Raw genomic sequence first — 27,197 nt, 5'->3', positions numbered from 1 at the left:
GATAGAAGATGGGGGAGCAGCTTTGCTTATTAAAGGTCCGGAGCCCTCATCAGCCAATCAGCGGGGAGGTTCCATTTTGTTTTCGGTATTAAAGGCGGGCGGCGCGGTGCCCCCGGCGCTCGGCGGGCGCGGGGCCGGGCGGAGCGCGGCGGGCGCATGGCGCGGCCGTCCCGGGGCGCGGGGCCGCGGTGGCCCCGGGAGCGGCCGCGCCATTGGCTGGGGCGGCGGCAGCGCGGCGGGCGCAGCCAATGAGAGCGCGGCTTCCATGGGGCTTGAGTTATTAGACGGCGGGGTAAAAGCACCGCGCGGCAGAAGCCAAGGAGAGGCCGCGGGACCCGCAGCCATTTTTCTGCAGTGGAGCGAAATGGCCAACTGGGCTTTTCCTTTGTTCCATAAAGGGGGATCCGCCATGTGAATCCACACCACGCGGGGTGGTGGGAGCCTCTAGCACGGTGCCAGACGACTCACTGAAGAAGGAGGATTTAAATATATATATATATATATATCAAACCCTTAACAAAAAAAAAAAAAAAGTAATGCGGATTTTTTTTTTCACCCTTATGATTCGGGATCCATCTTTGTCTTGTGTAACTAGGTCATGGCACACCCTATGTCAGCAGTTAACAATTTCGAATGCCAACAAAAAAAAGTAAATACATTCTTTTTATATTTTTTTCGTTGTTTTGGGGGTTTTTAAGCTTTAAGCAGCTCTGATGACTGAACAATAAATTTGAGAGATTTCTCTCTTGTATTAAACACTTGATTCCTGGCCATTTTTATTAACTCCTTTGGTGCTTAAAAGGTAATGTTTTAAATACAGGTATAGGAACAGTGAATTCTGGCAAAAAATAAGGCAATTTTACTATGATAAGCTCTTTCTCTTTCTTTCCTCTTACATTGTAAGTACCCAATCCATTCTGTCCTTGCTAAGTGTAGTTTTCATGTTAATGTTACTGAAGTGGTCCTTATTGCTAAGCCTTCATTTGCATGTCTTATGTTTTTGTCTGTTTAAACCAATTTATGCTTTCTGAAATATTTTACTTATAAAGTGAACTATCTGGCTAAGATATGCTTAAAAGTTGTTTAGCACCAGTAAATGTTAACTAGGTGTTTTCACACTGACATGTGCAGCCTAAAACTATTGAGGAGAATATTTTTAGTGTCTGCGTGCTCTGTGGAAAAACACTGAACGTCCTTTTTATGTACAGAGTAAATCTGCCACAGGAAGGTAGATTTAAGCCTCGAGCAGGAGTCCTCGCCTGTGTACGGTCAGTCAACATAGCTGGACTTTTTCTATAGCTTTTTTTTCCCCCTTTTTTTCCTCTTTTTTTGATGCTAGACCACTGCCATACAAAGATCCGTAACTTATCTTAACAAGATCCGCTTTGGCTCGCAAACTTACGAGAGAAGTGGTGATACAGATCACATATATACTTATAGCCATTATTTTAAAAAAGAGTAACAACTTCACCTTCAGAGCTGCATTCAACTATGGTGTGCGGGTAAGTAAACCCCTTTGCCCTTGCAGAGGAACAAATAGCCCAGGCCTGTAGCTAATGGTATTGTCCTGGGTGGAAAGATCCCAATGGTCGTCTGAAAGCGGTGGCGATCTCCTTCTCCTCAGAAACATCTAACAGTGCCTCTGAAACGTCTGTTTTCAGGGAGGGATTTGATTTCTCTTTCTGCACAAAGCTCTTGGTCGTCCTCAGCCCTGGGTGGGTTTGGTTTTTTTTGGTGCGGAGAGACGCTGTGAATCCATTGCAGGCATTACGTGGCTGTTAAATTGAAAGCACAAAAAAAAATCTGCCTGTGAACAGTAAGATGTTAGTGAGGTTGATGTTAAAAAAGGCGAGAAGGCGGTGGTGGTGGTAGGGATCCCTTACATGTTTTATCCGTCTAATTACAGAAGCTCGACAAAAAACAGGCAACAAAATGGGGGGGTGTTTTTCACGACGGTGAGTCTTAATGGCGGATGTCTCCCTAGAAAGCACTGTAAAATCCTTCATACCGAGAGGCAGTGACTTGGAGAGAGGGGGGAAAAAGGAGGTCTGGAAGTATATCCAAAATGAGGGAGTTTCCTTCCAAGTGAGGGACCCTTTGCAGCCTGAGTGTTACAGATGGAGAGCCGTGACGCAGTTGATATTCACAGCAGTTGTGCTTTAGTGCCGCCACCCAGCCCACGAAAATGGCCTCCCCGCCGAATTCTGGTGGGTTTATTATGTGAAAGGCTGCGGCAGCACCGTGTCCCGGGCGGCGGGAGGGGCGGCCGGCGGCGGGCACGGCGCTCCCGGTCGTGCTCCGTGTTGTGTGAGGGCAGCCGCCATCATGGCTTCTCCTTCCCTTCGGCGCCGCGTTCTCCTCAGCGCTGGGCGGTGGCGCGGCGGGCTCTCCCCCCGCTGCCTCCCGGCGCTCCGCGTCCCGGGCGCTGCAGGGAAATGATGGGTTTGGGGTGTTGTTTTTTTTTTGGTGTTGTTTTTTTTTTCCTTTTCCCCTTTCCCGCCCCCCTTCCCCCAGCGCTTTGTGAGGGGCTGTGGAAGGGCGAAGCTGGGCAGGGAGCGGCGGCTCTTTCTCCCCGCTCACAACATGGCGGGAGCGCCCTGCGGCAGCGGGGCTGGCGGCGCTCCAGCCGGGCCGGGCGGGGGGGCGGCCGGCCGGGAGGACAAAGGCAGCTCGGATAATGCCGGCGCAGCCCCGGCTGCTATAAATAACACCGCCCTTCCCCCGCTGCAGCCTCCCGCTCTCTTTATAAACAGCAAGCCATGGAAGTCGCCTAATGCAGAGGGGGGGAAAGAGGAACAAACAACAACACCCCCTTCCCTACACACATAAGGGGAAAAAATACAAAATGCACAAAAAAATTAAACCCCAGGCAGTGTGGGGGACGGGGGGAACCAGCAGCGCTGGCCGCGGGAGGGGCCGGGCGGCGCCGCCACCTCCCCGCCCGGAGCGGGTGCGCCGGGGGGAGCGCGGCCGCCGCTCCCCGTCACATGGCTCTTTGTTGTTTTTCTTCTCTGCCTCTCCTGGGCTGTTCCCCCCTCCGCCATCACCCAGCCGGGGCAGCGCTGCCCTGCCTCCTCCGGCCTGCAGCGCCGAGCTCCCCGGGCCCACTCGGGCAGGGCTGGCGCGGAGCCGGTGCCGCGCTGCAGTGGATCCGCCATGGCCCGATGAGGTGTTACATGTGGCGTCTTTTTTTTTTTTTTGTCTTTTTTTTTTTTTTTCTCCTTCTGATTTGGTTTTTTTGGTGGAATTTTTTTTTCCCCGAGCAGATTCTGCTGCAGCTCGCATTGAGTGGAGGCTGAGGGTTATCTTGGAACTTGACAAGCCTCGCTGTGCTCTGCGGGGAATTGCAGCTTGTGCTTACTGCAGACCCAGAGTAGGTGAGCCAGGAAAGCCTGGCTTGAGCAACCACTTCAGAGGGCAGGACAGGGAGGAAAAGCAAACACTGTAGAGAGGTGGCCTCCCTGGTAAGGCTAGAGCAGGACCGTCCTGCGGACTCTGAGGGAGGGAGAAGGTAAGTGGCTGCTTGGCAGAGGCTGTCTGCGGGAGCGGCTTGTGCCGGGCAGGGTGCGCCCTGCCCGCAGCTCCTGCGGCTCAGCACCAGCCGCTCCGTGGGTTTGTACAACCTGTGCTGTGGTATGTGCCGAGGCTCAGGGCTGTTTCCCTGCGAGGGAGCAGGGTGCTGCCGCGAAGGAGGCACCGCAACCCGCGCCTTTCGCAACAACTGCGCTCATCGCTCCATTCCTCGCTCCCCCCCTCGCTCCTCACCGGGTCAGCCTCTATGTCGAGAACAAGCGACAAACCGTCCGCACAAAACAGAACACGTTCCCATGGAGGGGGAGAAAACCAAACAAACCAACAACAAAACCAAAGCTCTTCCGCAGTGCCAGGCTGGCGTTGTAGCGCTGCGAGCCCTGTCGGGGGCTGCGGCGCTCAGAACCGGGGCCGCCCGAGCCGCCGCTCGGTCCCTGCCCGGCCGAGAGCGCCGGGCCCGCGCTGGAGCCAGCCCTGAGCACCCGGCCCGGGTCACGGCGGCTCCCAGTGACCGTCTGCTGGCAAAATCGGAAGGAACGGTGACGTTGTTCTTAGCTGAACACCATTAAAATGCTCCTCTGGTATCTCTCAATAGAGGTGAAAAGCATTTCAGCTTCCTGGAAATGGCCGAAAGAGGCGACGTGTAGATCAAAGTACGGCGCAGAGCTGGGCTCGTGTTTGCAGGGGTTTTTGAACTGTAGTGAAAACGTTTCTGCAGCTTGCATCGTAATGAGTTAAGTCAGCACGTGAAGCGACTAAAAATGGCATATTTAAACAGCATCGGGCTATTAACTTTCCTGGGATTTGAGATTTATGTTTAAATATATATTTGGCTGTTAGCAATACCAGCATTTAAACCGTAACGTTGATCTGTTCAACCCTGAAGCAAACCAGCTCTGCCTAACGCAGCTTTGAAGCGACACAGCCAGACCATAATACTGTGGGAGCTTAGACAGCTTTGTCTGTACTTGCATCTCTGCATATTTTTCCAGGACTCTGATCTTTGTCTGCGATTAATCATTGTCCAGGACGGCTGTTCCCGGTGGTAGAATCCATGAAGTGCTCCAGCTGGGAGAGCTCCTAACGCGTGTGCCTGGCGCTGCGTACGTGCAAACCAGGGCCAGAAATTGCTGGGGCAGCAGGCGCTGGACAGCGAGCCTGCCGTGCCGCCCCAGTGAGTTGTGTGAGTCCTCAGCACTTCTGGAAGTTGTTTTTGTAAGTCTGAGCTGAAAATTTCTTTCCGTTTTTTAGAGTTTCTAAATGACTGTAATGTTCAGTGTAGTTTAAAAGTCGCCAAGGCAGTTGAGACCAGTCGTGCTCTCAGAGTGGGTGGTTTCATGGCTTGAACCTCGTATCTGAAAAGAGAAATGTTCTGGTACAGCGTGTTTAAATCCCAGAAAGGTCAAACCAGACTTTCATACTTGAGTTAGACTGACCCTGGTTTGCTGCGTGAGACTCTTTAGATAAAGAGATCTTTCAGGGGAAAGGGGGGGGGGAAAGATTTTTTTTTCTCTGAACAGCTTGTGGTGACTCTGTGCACATTCTTGAAGCAAAGGAGTTTGTTCTTGCCCACAGCGTCCCTGCCTGGCATTGTTGAGTGGAAAACTCTTATGCTAATTATATCACTGTCTGTTATCAATAAGAAGTGATTTAATTTCTTTGGCAAAGTGTTGCAACAAGAGCAAATTAGATTGAGAGGCAAAGTGAAATAAAAAATATGCAGCTGTTCTGCCAAACAATGATCCTGACTGTTTACAACATTTTGTTTTAGACTGCCTTGTACACAGAATCCTTTATATGGTAGGTTTTAAAGACACAATCCGCTGCTTGTGCAAGAAAACTAGATTAATAGATTATAAAAGACAAAAGAGACCAAGGTTCATCTGGTTCAACTTCCTGCATTATGCAGGGCTCTTGATTTTTATGATTTTTTGGCCTTTTCTCATTTGAAAGAATTTAACTGCAGCATAGCTGCATCTTAGATAAAGATCAGATTTTCTTTTTCAAATGGGCCGTGAAAGGGAGTAAAATAAGGGTAAATTGTTTACATCAAAAATCTACCTGACAGACTACAAATCAAAATACCTTTTTAAACTTGTCTAGTTTCTGCTTTCAGTCTCTGGATGTGCCTGTCCCTCAGTCTCCTTGGGAGAGGAATGCTCCATGATGAGATTTCCATCCCCTCGTAGCTGTGTGCAAGCTGAGCATTTAAACACTCCATTGCAGGCTGCAGAGCTCCCCCTCGGGTCCATCTTTGCTAATCCTGTAATTGTTCCTGCTCCGGTTTGTCACCATTTTGATCTGGGCAGAAGGGGACAGAGCCATGGGCAGTGACCATGCTCTCCTGGCTCAGATGTGTCTGTCAGGCACACAGGGATTACTCCAGCCCGTGTTCAGCTGGTTTCCCAGCAGGGCAGCTGAAATGCTCTCAGATCTGCTCCTTCTTGGGATGACAACCTTGTACTGCAGAATTGTGCTCTTTGTTTTGCTCGTATGGCTTTACTCTGGTCCTCTTAGACAGCGTTGTTGCTTGCAATGGCCTTTTTAAATTATTGTTTTTATTTGATATTTCCTTCTGATATTGCTTAGTGTCACCTACAAACTTGGTTGGTTATGATTTTATGTTTTCTTCCAGATAAACAACCTATCTGCACGGTGGGTGTTTCCCGGTTCTGGGTATGTGTACACACACCTCAGCAGTGTCAATATTGTGTCAGGAGGAGGTCTGGTTCCACACCATCCCTTGCCACACCCCAGTTGCATGGGAAGAAAGCCCAGTTTAGGAGCTGGAAAGGAGCCAGGGGCACACTGCAACACTTGCCTGCCCTGGTGTCCATTATGTAGCCATGAAATAATGCAGAGCACAAAACAGGTGGTTGCAGGACCCATAAAAGAAAGATGAGAGGTCTGGGGCAGGGTGGTTACAAAGTACATTTTGAGACCTTCCTCTTAGATATTTTTTTTTTTAGACATGATGCCTCACTACATACTCTGTATCCAGCTGTTCATTCAAGACCTAAATACATTAGGGACTTCTTCCCCCCTGCCAAATTTGAGATTGGAGGAAGGAGGGGGGAAAATTACATAGAACAACGCAGTCGCATTAGACAGCTTTATTTTTAGGAAACCAGGCTAAGAATATCAAAGGAATATTGAGTAGGAATATGGACAGGGTATTTGCCTGTTCAGATTTTCTTGCCATGAAATTTTTCATTCCTTCCTAAGAGCAGCAGATGATCTGTCTAGGGAATTGTCAGCCAAAATAAGCAACCTGCTGACAGATTTCACCTGTGTCCCAGCATGCTCTGAGGATGCATGGGATGTGAGCCTTGAACAATGACAGGGAAAATCACTAGGCTGTGTTGTTCGGCTGCCGGGGTGCAGAGATGCATGGTGACACCCAACAGTGGAACAAACATTTACTGTGTTTAAAATCCAGACAAATTTTTATGGCTATGTTGGCTATTTGCCATAGCTGAGGGGTGGGGGTGGTGTTACCTTTTAAATTGTACGTGATCATATTATTTCTGCAAGTATTATGACAAAGCCACCTCTGTAAGGTAGGGAGCGAGTGCTTTCAGAGATCTAATCTTTCTTGAGCTATAAAGGAATAAAGAAGCTGTTTCAACACCTGACTTGCAGAATGTTTTGTGTTGCTTCTTGCCTATTGAAATGCTGTTGCCATTGAAATGCTGTGATCCTATCAGGATGTAGAACAGGTTATTTTTTAGAATGCTTTCAAGTTTATAAAAATCATGAGATAAATCAAGACAGCTGGCAATTCTAATCAGCATTCTAAAGCCATCGAATTACAAAACAGTTCAGTGCTTCATGGCCCCTGAACAGTACAGTTTCACAAAAATAAAAGAGAAAGAATGAAAAGAATGTACCATTTAAAGAGGCCGGGCACTTACAAAGCTTGCATCAGAGGGAAATGAAGATACAAATAAGTAATCTAAAAGGATATTTATGCATTAAATTACTTGTGTCTCTGGACACTTCATTAAACAGTCTGGATATGATGGTAGCTGGGGACCTGGGAGCCATTTTAACACATGCAGCACATACAAGGAACATTCTGATTATAAGTGATGGAGTATAAAATGTTTCAGCCAGAGACCGATGACAAAGATCAAATGGAATGAGTTCAGCTTACAAATGAGAGCAGTTTCTTCCCACCGGTGCCATGCGACACGAGACCGGGACTTTGTTTTGCCCTTGACATTGCTGCCACTGCTCTCAATCCTGCAGTTAAGGATTTGCATCTTGATTTATTGTTTGACAGGAGAGCAGGGAGTGCCCCAGCTGGTCCCCCGAGCCCTGGGTCGCAGCCCAGTGGGCCCGAAGGTGCCGGGTGGGTGAAGGCTGAGCAGCTCCAGCAGCTCGCAGTTGCTAAGCAGCTGCACAGCCTCTGCCTGTGCTGTGCGAGGGGAGCAGCACGGCTCCCCTTGATCGCTGGAGAGGAGCCGGCAGCATGGAAACGGCAGCCGTGGCCGTGGCAAAACCGCTCCGCTCCTGGCTGGCAAAGACGCTGGAGCGAGGAGAAGGGACACGCGGTGGAGCAGGGGGTGGCAGGAGGGGCGGGGAGAGGCAGCATATGTGCACAGCAGAGGTTACAAAGGCAGCAGATCCTGCCAGGGCGGGGGGCACACACCGGGGAGAAAGGAATGGGAGAGAGGCCAAAGGCACAGTTCAGAATTAAAAAAAAAAAAAAACAAACCAGGAGGAGAGTGTGGCATATGGAGGGGGGAAATAAAGCAGAACTTGCACAGCCTGCGAATAATTGAATAGAAAATACAGGAAGAAGGAAGGAGCTTGATTCATTACTGCCCTTCACCTTGTGGAGACAGCTACACCCAGGAAGAGGAGGTGTGGAATACAACAGCATCCTTCACATTTCACAGTGAACTGTGGGTTTTACATTTCAACCCCTGCCATTTGTGGTTTTTTCCTTTCATAGCCCATGCCTTTTGTTCAGACTTGACTCCTGCAGGCTCCGTTCTTATCTTTGTCTACTTTCTGAGTTATTTTTGAACTTGCTTTAGCTTTTTTTTTCCTTTCTTTTTTTAGGTAAGTTTTAAATTAAAATACCTTTTTCCAGATACTTTAGTTGTTTTAACCTTCAAGAGGGCAGGCCATTGCTAGTTTCTAACTGAAGTTAGTTTCCACTAAACCCTCACAGTTGTTGCTGCATTTCTGCCTGTCTCTCCCCTGGGAGCTGCTGATGCAGGACAGGGCTCTCTTTGCTTCCTGACACCTTCCCCTCCACATTGTCTTTCCCTCTCCCTGGGCAGTGCCTGGCAGCAGTCCGGAAGGACTCACAGTCAGCAGCGTGCAGGAAGAGGTTCCTGTGGCTGCAAATTATCACAAGCTCCTGACGCGTTGCATAAAGGGGAGTGAAAAAAGGGTCAGGAACATCTGCAGGGGGTTCTGGCCACAAGGGACCCTTAGTTCCACCAGCACTGCCCACGTGAAAAAGCACTTCATGGTGTCAGTACCTACCCTGCAATTGGCTGTGGGATAGGAAATGCCAGTGGAGCTGGCAGGGGGGCAGGAAAGCTGGACATTCCTCTCCTCCAGGCACAGGACTGAGGGGCACGGCTTGTACAGCAGGGTGGGGAGAGGAATTTAAGCTCGTGCAGCTGTTGCTCTGCTGTGACCAGCCCAGGCTTGCTTGGAGGCCTTTCGACTGAGAACACTTTTTCCCAGGTCCAAAACTGAGTCCTAAAAGGAAAATGGAGGTGCCCACTCAGACTTACAGTGGAAATTATTTGCTGTGGGTGCTGTGTGTGTAGTTCAAGCTAATAATATACTTGACAAATACACAGCCAGATGTGTCCTGTACTTAGAAAATTTTTGTCTGAGATGTCTGATTCGTGGGGATGCTGTATTTGCTTCCTTCTTCCATTTGCATGGAGCCCTTATCTTTGAGCAGGCACTGTCTGTACTATTGTTAGACTCCCAAGACCATTAAAGGTCTTGGGGCACTGGCATTTTACAAGCAGATCCAGCTGCCATTCACACAGGGGCATTTTTAGCCTTATGAGAGATCTAAATTTAATTAGAACAGTTTTAACCAGGAAATCTCCCCAACTCAACAAATCAGAGCTACTATGCTAATCCCAGTAAGCAATGAGGAACTTGACAATGTGCCTGTTGTTACAGGAGATTCAGGAAGGGTGAGATGTGTGTAGGAAGGGTGAAATGCACAGGAAATGTGCCATCAAGGCCAGAGGTGTGGAGCAGGGCAGGGCAGTGCCAGACCCAGCACTGAGACCTTGTTGCTCTCTGTGCCTGCCCTCACCACCCCTCAGCACTGCTTGAACTCCTTCCTTACCTGCTCTGGTGACTCTCAGCAAGGACATCCAGCCAGGCCACTCTGCACTGTCAGCCCAACCAGCTCCCACAAACCAGGCACAGGCCAAGAATCACAGCTCTAAAGCAAACATCACTCAATTACAACCTGGTTTTATTTCCAGCGCCTCAAGTTATTTATTAACCTGCTTGGAGCATCGCTGTTCCTGTCAGGGTTTGCTCTGGCCAGGTTATGGCTGCTCTCAGGTCTGAGAAATGTTCAGTCTGGGCCTGTGCTCTGCCTGGCCATGCTCTGACAAGCCACAAGCTCCTCTGGCTCCTGCCAAACCTCCACCTCTATGAATGAGCATCTTGCCAGCCAGACAACGACAGAGCAAGTGCTTCCTGCTTAGCTTTACCCATACATCCAGCACTCCACAAAAAACAGGCAGAAATTTTGGTGCCCCCCATATAAACAGAGGATTTTATCATCTCTTCAGTCTGCCATTGCTGCCTTCCTGTGGGAAGTTTGCACAGATATCAGAGGGGATGATGCAAACTTGATGTTAATGTCAGTGCTATGCATTACTCAGCAGAAACATGGCCCTGTTTCATCCACACACCATTCTCTTATAGCCTACTTCACCATCTTTTATTCTCCCTCTATGAACATTTCCAGTTTCCCCACATCCTTGTCCAAAAGGTTTGAGAGCTTCCTGCCTGGGCCAGGTGCAAGAGTGCAGGAATGAGGTGTTGATCAAAGCCTGACTCATGGCTCTGTAAAACACACACTTGTTCAGGCTGCACTGTAGCTCACATAGTGAAAAGCATATTTAGGAAGCCAAACCCAGGTTCCTTTAAACTTGATGTTCTCTACAGCCACACAAAAAAATTACTACTCCACATATTTCAGGTTTAGAGGAGTCTTCCAACAGAATTTTGGGGAGTGTGACCCAGATTTGGCAATCCATAGTTGACTCACCCATTCCATATTAATCCCTCCTGTGCAAGCTAAAGCAGCTGGATGCAACTCCTCTCCTGGTGCTGTGGTCATCTTAATTAACACACACTCCTCTTGGGTTCTGAACTAGCAAGTACATTAAAAGAAAATATCGCTATCCACAAGGAATTACATAATTTGGGAACGAGAGAAGGGGAAAGAGATCTGAAGGAAGCAGATACTGCAGAGAGTGCTCCAATTTTGAAAAAAAAAGTAATATATTCATGCTTTCTGGGTTAGGTGGAATGTTGGGTAATGAAAACACAGGAAGGCCTAAGCCAGAGGGATTTTAGAGGTTATACTAAAGGGATTGGTTGGATACTGGCTAAGAACACATTGTGTTGCAAGCAAAGCTGTTTGTAGCCCTTTTCCCTAAATTTCCCCAAATTACTTCCTGATGGGTTGTGTTCTCTGCTGCAGATCTGGATGCAGAAGATCATCTGAAGGTGACTAATTTCACACAGATCTGTAGCAGATCCCTGATCTCTGTCAGCCATGAGCAAAGCTGTGCCTCACTCCTGAACCCTCTGCTTCTGCCTGTTCCCAAGGCAAACACAACTGCAGATCTCACCTGAAACGAGGTGTTCTGGATCCCTCTCTCTACACCAAACCCCCAGATTGCCTTCCCAGCACAGAGGCAGGGCATGAGATCCAGCATGGCTGTGATAGCTCTGCCAGCCTGTGGTGACAAATTCCTGCCTGTGGCTCAGCACATCTGGGAGACACATCCCCAGATCCATGGGGGCAGAGCTGTGGAGGTGCTGGCAGACACTCACCTGTTCATTTCATGTTTTTCAGAGATCACTCATTGTGTTTGATGTTCCAGAAAAACATAGGATGATCCTAACTTTGTGTTACCCATTTTTCACAACAGAATTTGGCTTGAGAGTTCACGCTTTAGTGAGCAACAGAAACTTGAAACTGCCTCTAAGCACCTACTGTATCAGGATGAGATGTCACCACATTGATTTACTTCAGGTTTGTAAAATGGGGTGGTTTTCCCCCACAGCTGCAAAGCCAAGAACTCAGTTTCTAATGAAAGATGAAATTCAAAACACAGCACGTTGGCCATGCATGTATCAGGTTGGCCATATTTGCCCCACACAGTTGGCAGCCCTGATTTAAAGAATACCAGAGAAAATAGCCAAGAAAGAGTTTGTGTTCCCTATAAATAGCTGCTCACCAGGTAGTCATGAGTGTGTGGTTTATGAATAAAGTTTGTCCAAACTACATTAGATTGCCTGAATATTCTCTGCCTGATTTTGCTGAGTTGTGTGTCTTAATTTGTCTCACACCTCCCCTTGCAGACCCTTGTCCTGTTTTCTTTCCCAACTCTCTGAACTCCCTGGTAGCATGTGGACAGATTTTACTTAGAGTTTATCCAAAGATTTCTGCACTGATTTAGTGCAGGGGCTACTTGAGCCAAGTGAAACAGGAACTATTTCTAAGGCATAAAAAGGCAGAAAGGAAATTTTCTTATTGAAATATAATTTTTCCATATTACTTAATAGTCTGGAAAGTTAATGCCTTTCTGGCAGCACTTCCCACTGGGAAAAAAAATATGGTTCCTACTCAGCCAAACAACAATGTAATAATGTTTTAGGCTGGGTTAAGCGTCTCAGAGATTGGCAGGTGTCACAGCCACCTTGCCTTCAGTGAAAAAGGCAATTGAGAGCCCTTATGGAACAAGGGATTTACATCAGTAGGAGCTACTACACAAAAAACCAGGCACATGGCAAGGTTTGAATAGATGGTGAATCATGTGGCCCAAGGGATTTTTTGGGGTGGGGGCATGTGTGTAAAATATCAGGCCATGAGGAGCAGATGGTTGAGCTCTGCATGTGTGAGAGGAACAGCGAGAAACACGGCAGAAATGGAGACTGAGAAGCAGCTGAAAGTCAAGGACACTGGGGAGCTTTGATTTTGGAAATTGTGTGCAGGGTTTAGTGAGGGTCAGAGCAGTGTTGGCACTGTGAGCAAAAGCACAACTGAAAACCAATTTTGTTCATTTGTTCTGTAAACAGGAGGAATCACCTTGAGTGGTACACACCTGCTTTGTCATGGGCTTCTCCTCTCACATGGATTCTGTCACCAGAACTTTGTGATGTGTGCAGGGATAGTTCAGCTCTCCCACATCATAATTCCCCCTTCCTTCTGTGCCCTGTCCATAATGAATTCTGTGGGGCAGAGACTCCCTCGGTAAGAATCTGTGTGCACATGACAAGCAATTGTTGGCCTTGTACAACATCTGAAATTTATCAGAGATTCACTTGACTTACTTGGTAAATCCCATTCCTTAGGGTCTGTCTTTCTTATTGTGAATTTTTCAAGGCATTGTTCTTGCTCAGTACATGCTGGAGCGGGACTTCATAGCTGAAAACACAAATAATTAATGTCACTGGTAATGTTAAAAAATAAATATTTAAGGCTCTGTCTTGTTATGCACTTTCTTAACTAAGTTTATGAATATTCCCTTGGACATAAATGGGATTAGTTGTTGTTATGTTGAAGTCTTTGTAAACTGGGAAGAAAAAATGAAGTGTATTTCAAAAACACAGTTCTGATGATAATAAGGAAGAACATGTCCCCATTCTTGTCCAGTTTGTGTTACCAAATAAACAATAGAAGTATGCAGCAGATGGTGTGTGCAAACAATATTGAACCTTATCTGTGAGGGTTTTTTGGGTGTTTTCATAATTAACCTGAATTACCCATCAATACCATCCTGAGTTTTAAAAATCACAAACTCCCAGCAGTTTTCCTAAGCAGTGTGCCAACCTTTCACCCCTTCCTAACTTTTTCCTTGGTGATCATGGAGCAACAAATTGGCACCAGGATTGGAGCATGGATATTTTCCATACCCCATTAATGCCCTGGTTTTGTTGTGCTCACTGAGAATCTCCACAAACACATTGACCCCTGAGCTGCAGATGTGTAAGCTTTTGATGAAAGAACTTGTGCCAAAATCAATGTACAGGCCAAAACTGAACTAGAGAAGGACACTTGCAATTAGTAATGATCATATTTGAATTTCAGTAATAGAGGGTTGAATCTTCTTCCATTTAAATCAGTGGCACAATTCCATTTTAGATTTTGCTTTTTTTGGAGTCAGCAAAATAGGCTCAGCTTTTGCCCAAACCCAAACCTAAATATGCCTAAAGCACTGCATAGCTGCTAATTAAAGTTAACTACCTAAGACACTGAAATGTTGTATTTCATCCATAATAAGTTGATTCATTACATCCATTACTTAAAAATAGTCTTTGGAGTGTTTACAGTTGTATTTGTAATCTGCTTATTTTTTGTTGTTTCACCCCAAATCTAAAGGTGTACAAATCTAAAAGTTTCTTTATAGAATGTACAAGGAGACAGAGCTGTGAGAAATGTAAAGATTGTTTTGTGAGACTTGGAAAAAAAACCCCAAAAACAAAAAGAAAAAGCAAAACCTCACAAATTAATAATGAACCACAAAATATTTTTATCCCCCCAAAAATCCCCTTTTAATGGAAATAATTGATTTGAAAAAATCCCCCTGAATTCTTCAGTTACAGGATGACTGTTAACTCTAGCTGCTGATTGTATCATACATAGTGTGATACTGGGTTTGAGCCAGGTTCAAATAAATCATTTCAGGATAAAACAAATTCTTTCCTGGCCCATCCATTCCTGTGCCATTGGAATGCTCTCAGCCATTACACTGGACAGGAGCTGATGGCTTTTCCTGTGTTCCAGATAAGATTTATAAGCCTTTGGCTCATAAAGCATTTTTTGACAATTTCTATGTGCTTGCATCAACTTTTTTCCATAGGAGAACGGCGAATTTTAAATAGGTGTGAATTTAACCGCTTTTTTTATTGTTATAATTTGAGTTATATGACACCGTGTTAAGTCTTACAGGTCCTTCTTCTTGTCTATTGCAGAAATATCCTTTCCTAGCTTTTTGTTCACCCTGTGCACAAAGCAGGATCCTCCTTGCCCGAGTGCAGTGGTGTTTGTATTGGGTCTGGAAGGCCATCTAGTGACACAACTGCGCAGGGGAAAATTAAAAGCCTTACTCGAATTGTGGTTTGGTTTTTTTTTTTTTTTCCTTACTTGAATTAAACAGTCTTGCTACACCCCAGCATATCCTTAGGGGTTTGTTGCTATTTCCACAAGTGGTATTTAAAAAAAAAATGGAGGAAATTTTTACTTTAAAACAAACTTACTTAGGATAGAGCACACTGCTAATTACTCCCGGGAAAGAAATGTGGGGTTTTTTTGTGCTGAATTTTTGTGGTGGATTTGCACCTGAGTGGGTCTGTCCAAAACTCAGTGTCACTCCCCTGACCTGTGCATTGGAACCAAACATAATCCAGCAGTTATGATCCTCTTCCAGAGCTGCTGTGATCCCCTGCGATCCACCAAAAACGCCACATGAAAGCCTGGGGCACCACATCCCTGCAATTAAAATGAGAAATTCCAGTTATTTTCATTGCAGCTCACCTTGGATGGTGAGCAGATGACAAGCAGAGCTGTCGGTTCTTTCCCAAGCAATAAATCGGTGGAAAGCAAGCAGTGAGTCACTGGCCGTGCCAGCACCAAGGTTCCTTTCCGGGGGTGGCTCGGGGGTCTCTGCCTGCCCTCACCGCGCTCGGCCCTGCTCACACAGCGGGGCCGAGCCGCAGCGCTCCCTCAGCGCCGGCCGCTTGGCGGGACCCAGCGCGGCGCTGGAGGGGCTCCCTGTGGGAACAAATGGCACGGGAATGAATGAATTAATAAATAAATGGGGATGGCGTGTGTGGGTGGAAGGGCAAAGGGCCGCGGGCCCGATGGTCCCGGGGGATGGAGCCTCGAGGGCCGCCCGGCGGGACGGGCGGGCGGAGCAGCCCCGGCGGCCCTGAGGGGCCTTTCCCCCCGCGACCCCGAGCGGCCGCAGCCTGCGGGCGGCCGCGGGCCGGCGATGAGGCCGCGGCTCCGGGAGAGGCTCCCCCAGTGTCCGGGGGGGCCCGGGCGGGGCCCTGCGGCACCTGAGGCGGCGGCGGCCGCGGCGCGGCCAATCCCCGGCGGGGCGAGGGCGGCTCTGCCCGCCCCGGGCGCGCAGGGGGAGCGGAGCCGCGTCCCGGCCGCGCTGCGCCCTCAGCGGGCCCGCTCCGCTCCCGCTCCCGCTCCCGCTCCATGGAGGGGGCTAACGGGGCCGTGCCCCAGGGCGCGGCCGAGCAGCCCCGCGGCCCCGCGGCCGCCCCGTCGGGCAGGAAGGAGGTGAAGGTGGTGATCGTGGGCGATGGAGGCTGCGGGAAGACGTCGCTGCTGATGGTGTACGCCAAGGGCTCCTTCCCCGAGGTGAGGGGCTGCCACCCCCGCGGGGCTGGGGGCCGCAGCCGGGGCCGGCCCCAGCGCTTGGGCCCCGCCAGCACCGCTTCTCACAATCACTGAGTCCATTGAGGTCGGAAAAGGCCTCTGAGATCATCGAGATCCTTCTCCCTTTGCAGCAATACGCGCCCTCTGTTTTTGAGAAGTACACAACGAGTGTGACGGTGGGGAAGAAGGAGGTCACCCTGAACCTGTACGACACCGCAGGTAAGGGGTTCCACTTTCCTGCGAGGGCAGCTCCTGTGCGGCCACTGCGAGGGCAGCACTCGGGGACATTGGCCTGGGACTGAGCCCAAACCCGGCCCAGCCTTTCGTAACTTCAGGCAAATAAGCAGAAACTGTAAAGTGTTGCTCCTGTGAGCGCACGCACCCCAGTTCCTGTTCCAGCAGATTTTTCAGTGTCAGCTTAAATCAGCCCAATATTTGAAGACTGTAAAGTTGGACAGGTTTTCAAATTTCTTCTCTACCAGCATAGTTTAACCATAGCATTGCAGGTAAAACTGCTAGAGAGGAAAGTACAAACCAACCAACCACCATTACCTGTTGCATATCAATGTGCCTTCCAGAAAAAAAAGAATTGATTGTCTAATGTCAGTTCGGGTCATCAACTCATTCATTATCTTAACAACCCAATTAATTCAGAAACATCAAATAGCAACCATATCTGGAAGTATTAAAACGCAATTCCCAGATGCAAAGCATAATACAATGAACCAGAAAAACATTTTAATCTGCTGCCATGTGTGATTGAATAGGGAAGGAGAAAAAGGCTGGTTTGTGTTCAAAATCAAAAGGCTGTGGCAGTAAAAGTTATTTGAAAATGCTGATAGTTGTTCAGGTTCATTTGAAGAACTTGTGAAATGGTTTGTGTTCAACTTCACTCAAAGTTCCCAGACTCTGTTACCCAGCTGCTTTCCTAAATGAACCCTAAAATTGACACGTGCTGGGTTTCAGCTCAGTGTAAATCATCTGTTTCAGTTCAAGCCTGTGGAGTTGTTCCAAATTTACACCAAGACAAATAAGAACCAAATGCAGTCCAGTCATTTTTAATAGTAATAAAACACACTTACCTTCTTGTATACTGCAAGTGATGGCTGAAAACATAATTTAAAAGGCTTTTAATCTAAAAGTGAATTTCACTGCTAACTTTTACTACAGTGTAGTAAGATCCTGAGCACCCAATTTGTCAATGTGTCTTCTTGGGTCAGTGTTACTGTTCTAAGTCCATTTAGTTGGGATAACATACCTTTGACTGGATAGCAAGGGGTTTGGGTCTAGGAGGAAAAGAGAAGGACTGGAATTTGCTGTGAGCAACCAAAGAGGAATTTCCTTAATACAGGGTGTTGGCACCAAGAACCTGCCGCTGCACTCATGATTTTTATATTTGTTTGCTGTCAGTGTGGATTTTTTGCCTGCCACATAGTTGTGAGCTCTCATTTAAAATCCCTGTGCCACACATTCCAGCATTCGCCTTTGGAGTCTGTTCCAGGCTGTAAGGAGCAGGGGCTGGCTCCAGAGGTGGCAGTGGGCTGGGCAGGTCCAGCAGTGCAGCACTGAGCTCTCCTCAGCCTGGCAGGGGTGCACAGCTCCTCAAAACTCAGCCCTGCAGCAGCCCTGCAGCCCCCAGAGCCCAGGGACTGCCTGCTGAGCTGATGGCTCACTGCAGCATCAGGACACTTCGGGTGGGAAGGGACCTTTAAAATGAGCAAGGACACCTTAAACTAGATCAGGTTGCTCAGGGCCTTCTCCAAGCTGACCTTGGATGCTTTCATGGATAGAGCAGCCACAGCTTCTCTGGGCAGCCTGTGCCTCATTGTGAAAAATTCTCCTTTATATCTATTGCAAATCTGCCCTCTGATAGCTTAAAACCATCACCCCATGTCCTGTAATTTCCCTGTTTATGCATATAACTCTTAGTGTGTGCCTTCCACATTGAATTCACAGCTGTAAAAACTGATTTGGACTAAAGCACTGCTCCACTGGAGAACAGTGGGGTGTATTTTGTGTCTTGTGAGACACTTTGGGAAGTGGAGCTGCCATTGTTGGTGTGAAAGAACAATTGCTTTCCATCTCTCTTCTGGAAACCTCGAAACCCAACATCTTTCACCTCCCAAAACAGCACCATGGCCACAAGGCTACAAGTTTCTTGAGGCTGTTGACACTTGTCTCCTCCCTTCCTGTTAAATTTCTTTTGCTTTCCATAAGACACAGCAAGAAAGAAAGCAGGGAGATTGTCACCCGGATTAAGACATTTAATTGGGAGGGGAAAAACCTGAATTTTGGTTCTATTTCAAAGCTGCTTACTTAGTTTATGGTACATATCTATAAACTCTGTCAAACTCTAATTCAAGCAGCTTATCAACCTCTCTCTGTAACTGGAAGTTTTGCTAGAGGAAGGACTCACTTGAGCACACATTTTAATCTCATCCTGTTTTTAGTAGTACAAAACTGATGTTGAGTTCCTTAAGGGTTAGACTAGCACCAAGAGTTGTGTATTTTTAGGATCTTGCTTGGAGCAACAGTAAATAGAGCTGGGTGTACTTCAGCATCATGGAAAGGTAAAGGACAGGTTCAGCTCCATGTTTAAAGTTGGAAAGATTCTTTGTATTGTCAAGTCCTGTGCAGCTCAAACATTTGATCTTGTCCTACTTACTGAGGGAGGAGGACACAAACAAAAAGCTTAAGAAACAAACATTTCAAGATATAAAAGGTATTCTTTGCTTGACAAGAATTTTGGTTACAAATGAACTTAATGGATTAGTCTAAAATGTACCAGAAAAATAATTTTTGGTGAGCGTTTTGTGCTGTGGTACTGTGTCTTCCTCATCAAACACTTCTTGCTGTTGCAGGAAGTTGGTGGTACACATATGCAATGTGTAAAGGCTTTGTAACATCACTTGTCTGTCTGCAAACAGCCTCTGCAGCTGCTTTTTCAATTAAAAGGTTCCACTTCCAGCTGTGCTTGGCAGAGGCAAAGGCACTGGGAGGTAAATGAACTCTGTGGTTTTTCCATGCCAAGGGGGCAGTGTTGATGCCCGAGGTGCAGTTCAGACATGAGGCTCAATTCCTGGTGCAGAAGTTTCTCAGAGCAGAGAGCAGAGCGCTGCTGGGCTGGGGAGGAAGTAATGCCTCATCATTGTGGCTGCTTGCTGTGCCTGACAGGAAGCACATGCAAGGCCTCCAGAGAGGTTTTTCAGGTCTCTGATGACAGAAGGTCTTCAGAGAAATTTTAAAAGCCAGAATTCTTGAATGCAAGAGTAATTTCTCATAGCTTTGACAGGAAGTCATGCCTGACTAAGACGAAAACCCCAATTTTTTAATTGATGTGTGCCCCTCCTCCCGCCCCAAGTGTCCTCTTCTACCAATTTTTTTCCTGCCAAGAATGTCCATTTTGCAATTTGTTTTAAACTGAATAGGGAAAAAAACATAACTGGCAAGCAGCTCACAGGCTGGCACTTCTTTGGTGGTGCATGGGCAAAGGGGTGAGGAAGAGCAGACAGATGTGAACATGCACATGAGACTGAGACCTTGGTTTCACTTCTCCTGTTCACCCTCAGCCACCACCAGAGCTCCCTCCCCACCACAGGGCCTGGCTGCAGTCGTGTGGTTACACAGCATTTCCCAGAGGCACGCAGAGCACTGGGAGCTTGGCAGTTTTAGGTGAATTCAGTTGGGTGGAGTTTTTTCTTTAAAAAAACCCAAAGTCTCTGTTGGTACAATGAATCAAGGAAGACACAGGGGTCACAGATGTGCTCACACGTAGGCAGATACTTAACCAACTCCTCCACAGCATGTTTTGTGTTAAATGGAGAAAGAAAAGAGCTACCTGTGTTTGAGGAAGCACACACAGGGCTTTGCATAGACATTCAGTTACTGCTTAGGTTTACCTCTGTTCCTCCTTTTTAAAACTCTTAGAAAAAAACCCTAAATCTCTGCCAAATTAGCTCTGACCACAGACTGAGCAGCTTTACAGAGAAAAAAAGTCTCCCAGGCCCTTTCTTGTATTTCACCAGCAGCACTTGAGGACAGGGGGTGAAAGGGATTGTTTCCAGAGAGGGGGATGTCTATGTTTAGATACAGTTTGGTCTGGGTCCCGTTACATCCTCAGCAGCTGAGGAGCTGCATCTGAGCTTCTGAAGAGCAGCTTCCTCCTCCTTCCTGGGAGTGCTGCAAGCACCCAGCTGTAACACAGGTTAAGCAATTGCCTTCTCACCTTCCCCTTCTGCTCTCTGCACCCCACCCTGTCCTGCACTCTGTATCCAGCATTCCAAATGCACACAGAGCTGTGTTTTACACAGCATTTTCTCATGTGTTTATTGTTTGCTTTAAAACCCATAACTGCAAATGGATTTGAAGATGAAGGAACAGTTCATCAGGGCATATCTATAGTTTTTGACCTGCAATACAACATATTGTCTCACATTTAAAGACTCTTTTTCTGTTATCCCATCCAGGAGAGTGTGAATTTAGAGGTTTGTTCAGATTCCAAGTAAATAAACATGTATCTCCCAAAGGGACAGCCCTGTCTGCCTCACCAATTGCCAACAACAACTCAGAGAACCTTTTAATTTTGTTGTATAACAAGTGTATACAACATACAACATGCAACATGCAAGTTATACAACATGCAAGTTTATACAACATACAACATTCCAAGTTATGTTGTTAGAAACTCAGAGGCTTGAACTTCAACAAGGAAAACTTTATACAGAACTAGAGGAAGTTAGGAGGAAAAAAAAATTGGCATCTGATGTATTTAATGCATTTAAGGGATTATCTCAGCAACAAAATGGCAAATTGGTTACAAACAAGTAGATGGTTTGGGAGAATAAGAAGGGATAAGCAGTACAGTCTTTGCTCTGAATGTTTATACAACATGCATAATTTTGTCAATTGTGTATTATTTCTGGATTAAACCCTGAGATATCAATCCCTCTTTGTTCTGCACCTCCCCACAGAGCCCACGGCTGTTGTGGAAGCTCAAATACAAAATGGTCCAAGTCCAAGATTCCCATTGTACAAACATCTCAGGCAAACTGAGTAATGGCTTATTCAGCAGGGATTGCCTTGGAATAAAGTGTATCTCAACCAATCATTTAAATTAAGGGAGAAAAATATTGTATAATAATGGCCTTCTAATATCTGCAGTTCTTCAGACTGGAGACAAAAATGTTGGCAAGTGATGAGTACATGACTTTGGACTGAGGCAGGTGCCAGAGCAGGAATTGTTGCTGTAAAGTTGGGGCACACTGAAATTTTCTGAACATTCCTTCATTTGAAATCTCAACAATTGAAGATTTGAGTTGTGGGACTTCCCTGTAGGGCAGTTTCTGTGTGTGGATTGTGGTGATGGTGGGAAGGACCAGCATTCCCAGTTCTCCTCGTGGAATTATCACAGACACGTGCCTGATTCCAGCATTCAGATGACAAATACACCTTCTAAAGACTGCTTGAATCATGCTTTCTTCCTTTTTAAATGAAAAAGATTGGGTTTTTTTCCTGAGCTGCCAGCTGTATCTGGGAATTACGGCTTTCTTGAACTTAATCTCTCAAAGCAAGACACCTTCAGACCCTGGCATGGTGATTACTGTAAGGGGAAGAGTACAGGTCTGAAGCAAATCAGCTTCCTCTTGTCACATCATGTGCTAGAGTATCCCTAATCAGAAGTATGACAAATCCCCTGCTTTTCCAGAATTCAGGAGAATTCCCTCAGATCTGCTGGGGAGTCCTGCTTCAAAGGCCAAGTTAAGCCTGGCTCATGCTGCAGCATGGCTTGTACAATCCTGTGTGTAATCACTGCTTCCTCTCAGCTCACCAGGCTGGGAAAAGCAAGTTTGCCACTAAGGTTTCTACTTCACCATTCCTGTCTAGGAAATACAGCGTTTCTTTTCCTCACAGCATCACATGTGCAAATGATTATGGGGACTGCCACTGTCAAACTGAAAATATTTAATAATAATTGTCATATTCCTCTTGATGACTTTATTTTTGAGCAGCAACTTGGCAGTCAGTGTTTAGAACTGCTTCTAAGTCCTCAGCAAGTGGACAAAGCAGGCTTTATATTAAAACCTGCCAAGGATGTGTTCTGTGTACTAAATCATCAATTTTGTCAGTGAGGGGGAATCTCCTGTACTCAAGGGAAGGAATTTTGCAGGTATGAAATTATAGTACCATTGTTTTTGATCTCCAGAATGTGTCTGTACATATCCCCATTGCTCTGCTTGCTCAGGACAGAGATTTCTTCATCCAAACCATCCTGTGTGTTTCAGGGCAGGAGGACTACGATCGGCTGCGGCCTCTTTCTTACCAGAACACCAACGTTGTGTTAATTTGTTACGATGTCATGAACCCCACTAGCTATGATAATGTAGCAGCCAAGGTAAGAGGCTTCTAAAGGAATTACACATGCCTGATATATGACAACATGTCAGATTAGAAATGCTGGTGCTTTTAGTGTCCTGTACCCTGGGTGTGTGGGTGCCCAGATCACTCATCCTGCGCTGAGCTGCAGGTCACAGACCTTAGACCTGGGGCTCACCTCTCCATGGCTCCTAAGTGCTCAGGACCGGGGTTGACTCTCGCTAAAAAGATCAAACACCAGCAATTAAATCACTTCTTTATCTGTAGAAATGTCACACAACCAACATTGCACATCATAGAGGCAAGACTCCTTCCATCACGTGCATATTTATTTGCAGGGGAGAGATGAGAGCAACCACTTCTCTGTGCTGGGATTTTGTAACATTCCAAAGCATTCTTGGACATAGCACCAGGAAAACAAAGCAAGGCTTAGTCCAAATTTTGTTTTGAAATGTGGCTTTAGAAGAGTTCCTCAGAATTTAAACAGATGGTAAATAAACATTTTGGCATAGAGACAGATGCCACTATGTTTTCATAAAGCAGCTGACTTTGGGTAGGACTTTTAAACATTTCTGGGATGTAAATAGTGCATGCTGAGCCCCCCCCCCCCCACTAGACTAACTCCAAAACTCTAAAATTGCAACTTATATTAAATGCTGCTTTGGCTGTATTGTTTTGATTTCAGGAAACAAACGACAAAATAAAAACCAGATGTAAAAGTTTTGTTTTCCTTCCCCCAGTGGTACCCTGAAGTGAACCACTTCTGCCGGGGTGTCCCGCTCGTGCTCATCGGCTGCAAGACCGACCTTCGGAAGGACAAGGAGCAGCTGCGCAGGCTCAGGGCTGCCAGGCAGGAGCCCATCACCTACAACCAGGTAAACCTCAGTGCTCCTACAGTGGTGGCCTCTTGGCAGGAGATAAAGCACCTGATGGCATTGCTCCTCACAGCTATGATGATCACAGACACTGCAAAATTAGGGGATCCGGATCAAGAAATGGTTGGCAGCACTAACAGAGCTCTCTGTAAGTTGTTTTTGAAAGTGGTCAAATCACCACCCATTTTTAGTGCCAAAGTAAAGAGAAATATGAGCAGTTTTTAAAGGACACAACTATCTGCCTTCTATGCTAATGACATCTCATTCTTCTTTCACAGCTGGGTTATTACTGTTACAAGTTTGTAAGCCTTAACAAGTTTGCTGGACTTCATAATTGTTATTAGCCTACATTGCAGCCATCACTGGTGCTTTGGTCAGTACTGTGATAAAGACTGGAGATGTTAGGAAACCCATTCCAGTATGACTCTTCTGGAATAAATGTGTTTTGCAAATCCCACTTAAAAATAAATCCTTTCAAGGCCAATAGCAAGAACATCTGCAAGGTTTCTCTGACATGAGAGACTGTTCTTTGAAGTCTCTAAAGTAATCTTAAGAAAACTACATATCATCAGTATCTCTAAGTATTAGGAAGCAGTTAGATTTATGAGTAGTGTTATGTCACTGGCATAGCTGTCCTAGGTACAGGAGAAACAGTGATGGAACAGCTTGTTCCATGTCACACAAGACCTTTCTGCTCTGGTCCTCCAATTTTTCTTTTTCTTTTTTTCTAAACTACAAAGCCATCCTTCTCCTCTCACCTCAGAGAAGGAACAGCAGCTTTCAAACTGACACACACGTCCAGGGAACAGGGTCAAGTGCACTACGACCTTGAGTGAATCACCACTTCTTCTAAACAGCAGGAAAATAAACTGCAACTGCATCACCACAAAACCATGCTGGGCCTTTTACTTTGCCTCCTTTGCACACAAGATGAGGTCCCAGCCTGTCACTGTGAACAGCTGCAGATTGTCCCTTGTTTGCATGAACAAATCCCTTCATCATCCTCACATGAGAGGTTCCAGGCAAGCAACAGACACTTCTGGCCGGTCTGCTGAGGCCTCATGCAGTTAAACTCAAGGACCCACATGTTATACAAACTTTGTCTCCTATGTGAGCCCTCCCAGTTGGATTTCCCTCCCTGAAATATGCTCTACCTCAGTTTTTTACAGCTGATGGCACCTTGGGCCACACGATGTGATGCTTCCCATGCCAGGCACAGGGGATCTGAACAGCATCTGCCACCACTGCAGCTTGCAAACAACTAGAAGGAGACAAACTGCTTAAATATGAAGAAATACCCTCCCCCTCCAATAAAAGCCCAAGTGACCCCACTCCCAGAGATTACAATGAATAATTGCAGAGTCTGTGAGCCATGGGCTGCAGACATGGAATTCACAGTAAAAGGCTCACGAGTCAAACCTGGGGGCTGGCTCTGCAGGAACAATAACAGGATCACAAGTAAGAAATCACTGTGCTTTGTCTGTAGTGATTTCACACAACCAGCATTGCATGGAAATATTTTAGATTCAAGCATGTTCCCATTGCATGGCTGAGAAATGCAGGCACCCCTTTGTTTTTATGAGGATTTTGGCTGAGCCCTTGTGATGCTTCAAAGCAAAAGTCAAGGTTCCTGCATGTGCACCAGCAAAACAAGGCAAGGCATCAGTGCAGATTCTGTCCTTGCATGTGACATTCATTACTAAAGGTGACATCACAGAATAGTTAAAGTCAGGCCTGAAAAAAATATCACCACAAAGACATCCTCACTTAAGTAACTACCTCAGCATTTAGAGTAAAGAAATTCAATACTGAGAATATTTTTGTGCTATCAGGACTCTGCATCTCAAGAGCCTCTAATGCTCGGAACTCTTAGGCCAGGCTTTGGTTCAGCAGAGTGGAAAAACACCAAGTTTATTTACAGTGCTTCAGTTTATTACCAATGCCACTCACACTCTAGCACTGCACTCAGAGGCAGCTGCTTTCTTCAAGACTGCAAAGATGTACAAATTAACTCCCTTTCTTCCCAACTCACCTTCCTTCACTCATCACCAAAATTACATCTTTTCTTACCTTTCTGTTCTTTCCAGGGTGAGGCAGCTTGCAAGGAGATTAATGCACAAATTTACCTGGAATGCTCAGCAAAATGTCGTGAGAACATAGAAAATGTTTTTAAAGAAGCCACAACCATTGCACTGAGTGCCATGAAGAAAGCAAAGGGCCACAGGAAACAGAAAGTGTGCTCAGTGTTATGATCTGGACTGCATGAGAGCCAAGTGATTGAGATTTTATAGAAGTTTCACTTTAAAAACTTTTTTTTAAAAAGCATGTTTGTATTCCTAGGATAATTTTTATTTTGAAATTTTAATTATTTTTAGTATTTTTTGCACTTTTGTTACACTGTTCTCACGGAGTTTTCAAAGCTGTTTATCACAGTTAAATCATGCTGTGTGCCTTCACCCATCTGGCTTTTGCTTCTAAGTGTGAACAACTCACTATTTAAACTGCAATGAACAGCAACTGCTACTATATAACTTAGTGTTGGGGTTTTTCTTTCTCTGCAAAATAATTGGGGCATGTTAGAGCTACAATTTACTGCCTTTTTCCAGTAGAAAACACATCTTTCAGAAGCAATGTTAAAGCAGCTTATCAGGCAGAAGAAGAGACAGAAGTTTTGTATTAACATTTTCAAGGTAATTTCTTGGTGGCAATGGCAGGAGTTGGCCTCAAGCTGCCCCCTGAGTGCAGATGGAACATCCACCACCCCCTGGAGCAGCTCTGCAGACTGCACCTCAGAGTTCTTCAATGGAATGGAAAGTGGCATTTATCAATGGAAATACATCAGTTGCTCCAATTAAATAATGGAGTATCATGGGAAGCAGTTAATTTACAGCACTCAAATTTAGAAGTACTCCAAGCAGCTACTACATGTAATGTTAAGTCAGTCTTGTGATAAACATTTACAGCCTATTTAATACAAGACAGATGCAAATCGTGGTGCACACTGGAGGAAAAATTAATTCACTTGTGAAATCATCTCTGCTGGTATAAATTAAAATTTTCCCTTTTGTGATGAAGGTGTCAGTTGTCTAAGGACCAGGCAGGCTCCCACTGCACACCCTGGTCCATGTGCCTCCTATCTCCTGGTTCTTCTGCACATCCCCTCACTGAGATCTGACTGCAGGAACAATCCCTAGTTTGTACTCATCAAAAACCAAAACTGAGAGAGGAAATGTGGTTCCTGCAGTACAGCTGTTGCTGAAAGCTTTCTGTGTAAGGCAAACTGTACGTGACCAGCTGGTGCCAACCTGTTTTGGAGCAAGCCACCATTATTATTTTACATGCAGGTAAACAGGTCTTGACCCTTGAAAAATATTTTTTTTTCCTAACTTGTTTTGATTTAATTAAGATTTTTGAATACTTGTGAGCCTAAAATGGGAAATTAAATTAATTGGAAGTTTGTGCACATCCTTGACTATAGAACAACCTTGAAGAATTGTGCAGCCTTTTCTCTACTTGTCACTAAAAGAACCACCCCTCACCTCACTCAAAACTGAAACACCAACATTCAGGAAGTGACCCATTCACCATCAGCTCCACAGTAGAAATCTCTCTGCCTTTTTTAATCTGAGTTTCTCAGGTTGCAGAACCCACGTTATTCACCCCTGCAGAACAAGGTTCCAGTTTGCTCTCAACAGACAATAATTTAGATCTCATAAACTGAGAGTTCCAGGAGTAAAACAAAAAACCTTACAGGGTGTGTAAAAGATAGCAAAACACAGCCCAAGTGG

At 46.1% G+C, this 27,197-nt stretch overlaps 1 protein-coding gene across 10 annotated transcripts; it reads left to right on the top strand.

The window, feature by feature from the left end:
• Positions 1–126: 126 nt before the first annotated feature.
• On the top strand, positions 127–25,940 carry RHOF (ras homolog family member F, filopodia associated). 10 transcript variants are annotated; one of them, XM_071445074.1, is made up of 6 exons: positions 127–1,502; positions 4,560–4,746; positions 16,294–16,381; positions 22,444–22,553; positions 23,275–23,409; positions 25,497–25,940. In XM_071445074.1, the coding sequence occupies exons 1-6, from the start codon at positions 1,492–1,494 to the stop codon at positions 25,659–25,661; spliced, it is 696 nt and encodes a 231-aa protein (XP_071301175.1). In that variant the 5' UTR covers positions 127–1,491; the 3' UTR covers positions 25,662–25,940. The 10 variants fall into 10 exon arrangements, 3 of the variants coding, with proteins under 3 accessions (XP_071301175.1, XP_071301174.1, XP_071301176.1); XM_071445073.1 differs by lacking the exon at positions 127–1,502 and adding an exon at positions 1,510–4,184; XM_071445075.1 differs by lacking the exons at positions 127–1,502; positions 4,560–4,746 and adding an exon at positions 15,877–16,144.
• Positions 25,941–27,197: the final 1,257 nt, after the last annotated feature.

This window comes from Agelaius tricolor, unplaced genomic scaffold (assembly GCF_023055355.1).
Source record: "Agelaius tricolor isolate 1412-34295 unplaced genomic scaffold, bAgeTri1.0.p SCAF_20, whole genome shotgun sequence".
Classification (NCBI taxonomy): Eukaryota; Metazoa; Chordata; class Aves; order Passeriformes; family Icteridae; genus Agelaius; species Agelaius tricolor.
Note: the sequence above shows the minus strand (reverse complement) of the source record. Positions and strands in the feature narration are given on the sequence as shown.

Excerpts from the sequence above, each read along its gene's own strand:
- RHOF (XM_071445073.1), top strand. The coding sequence starts at position 4,102 with ATGCTCCTCTGGTATCTCTCAATAGAGGTGAAAAGCATTTCAGCTTCC. Across the intron at positions 4,185-4,559 it reads GAGGCGACGTGTAGATCAAA|GACGGCTGTTCCCGGTGGTA; the intron begins GTACGGCGCAGA and ends ATCATTGTCCAG. Across the intron at positions 23,410-25,496 it reads AGCCCATCACCTACAACCAG|GGTGAGGCAGCTTGCAAGGA; the intron begins GTAAACCTCAGT and ends TGTTCTTTCCAG.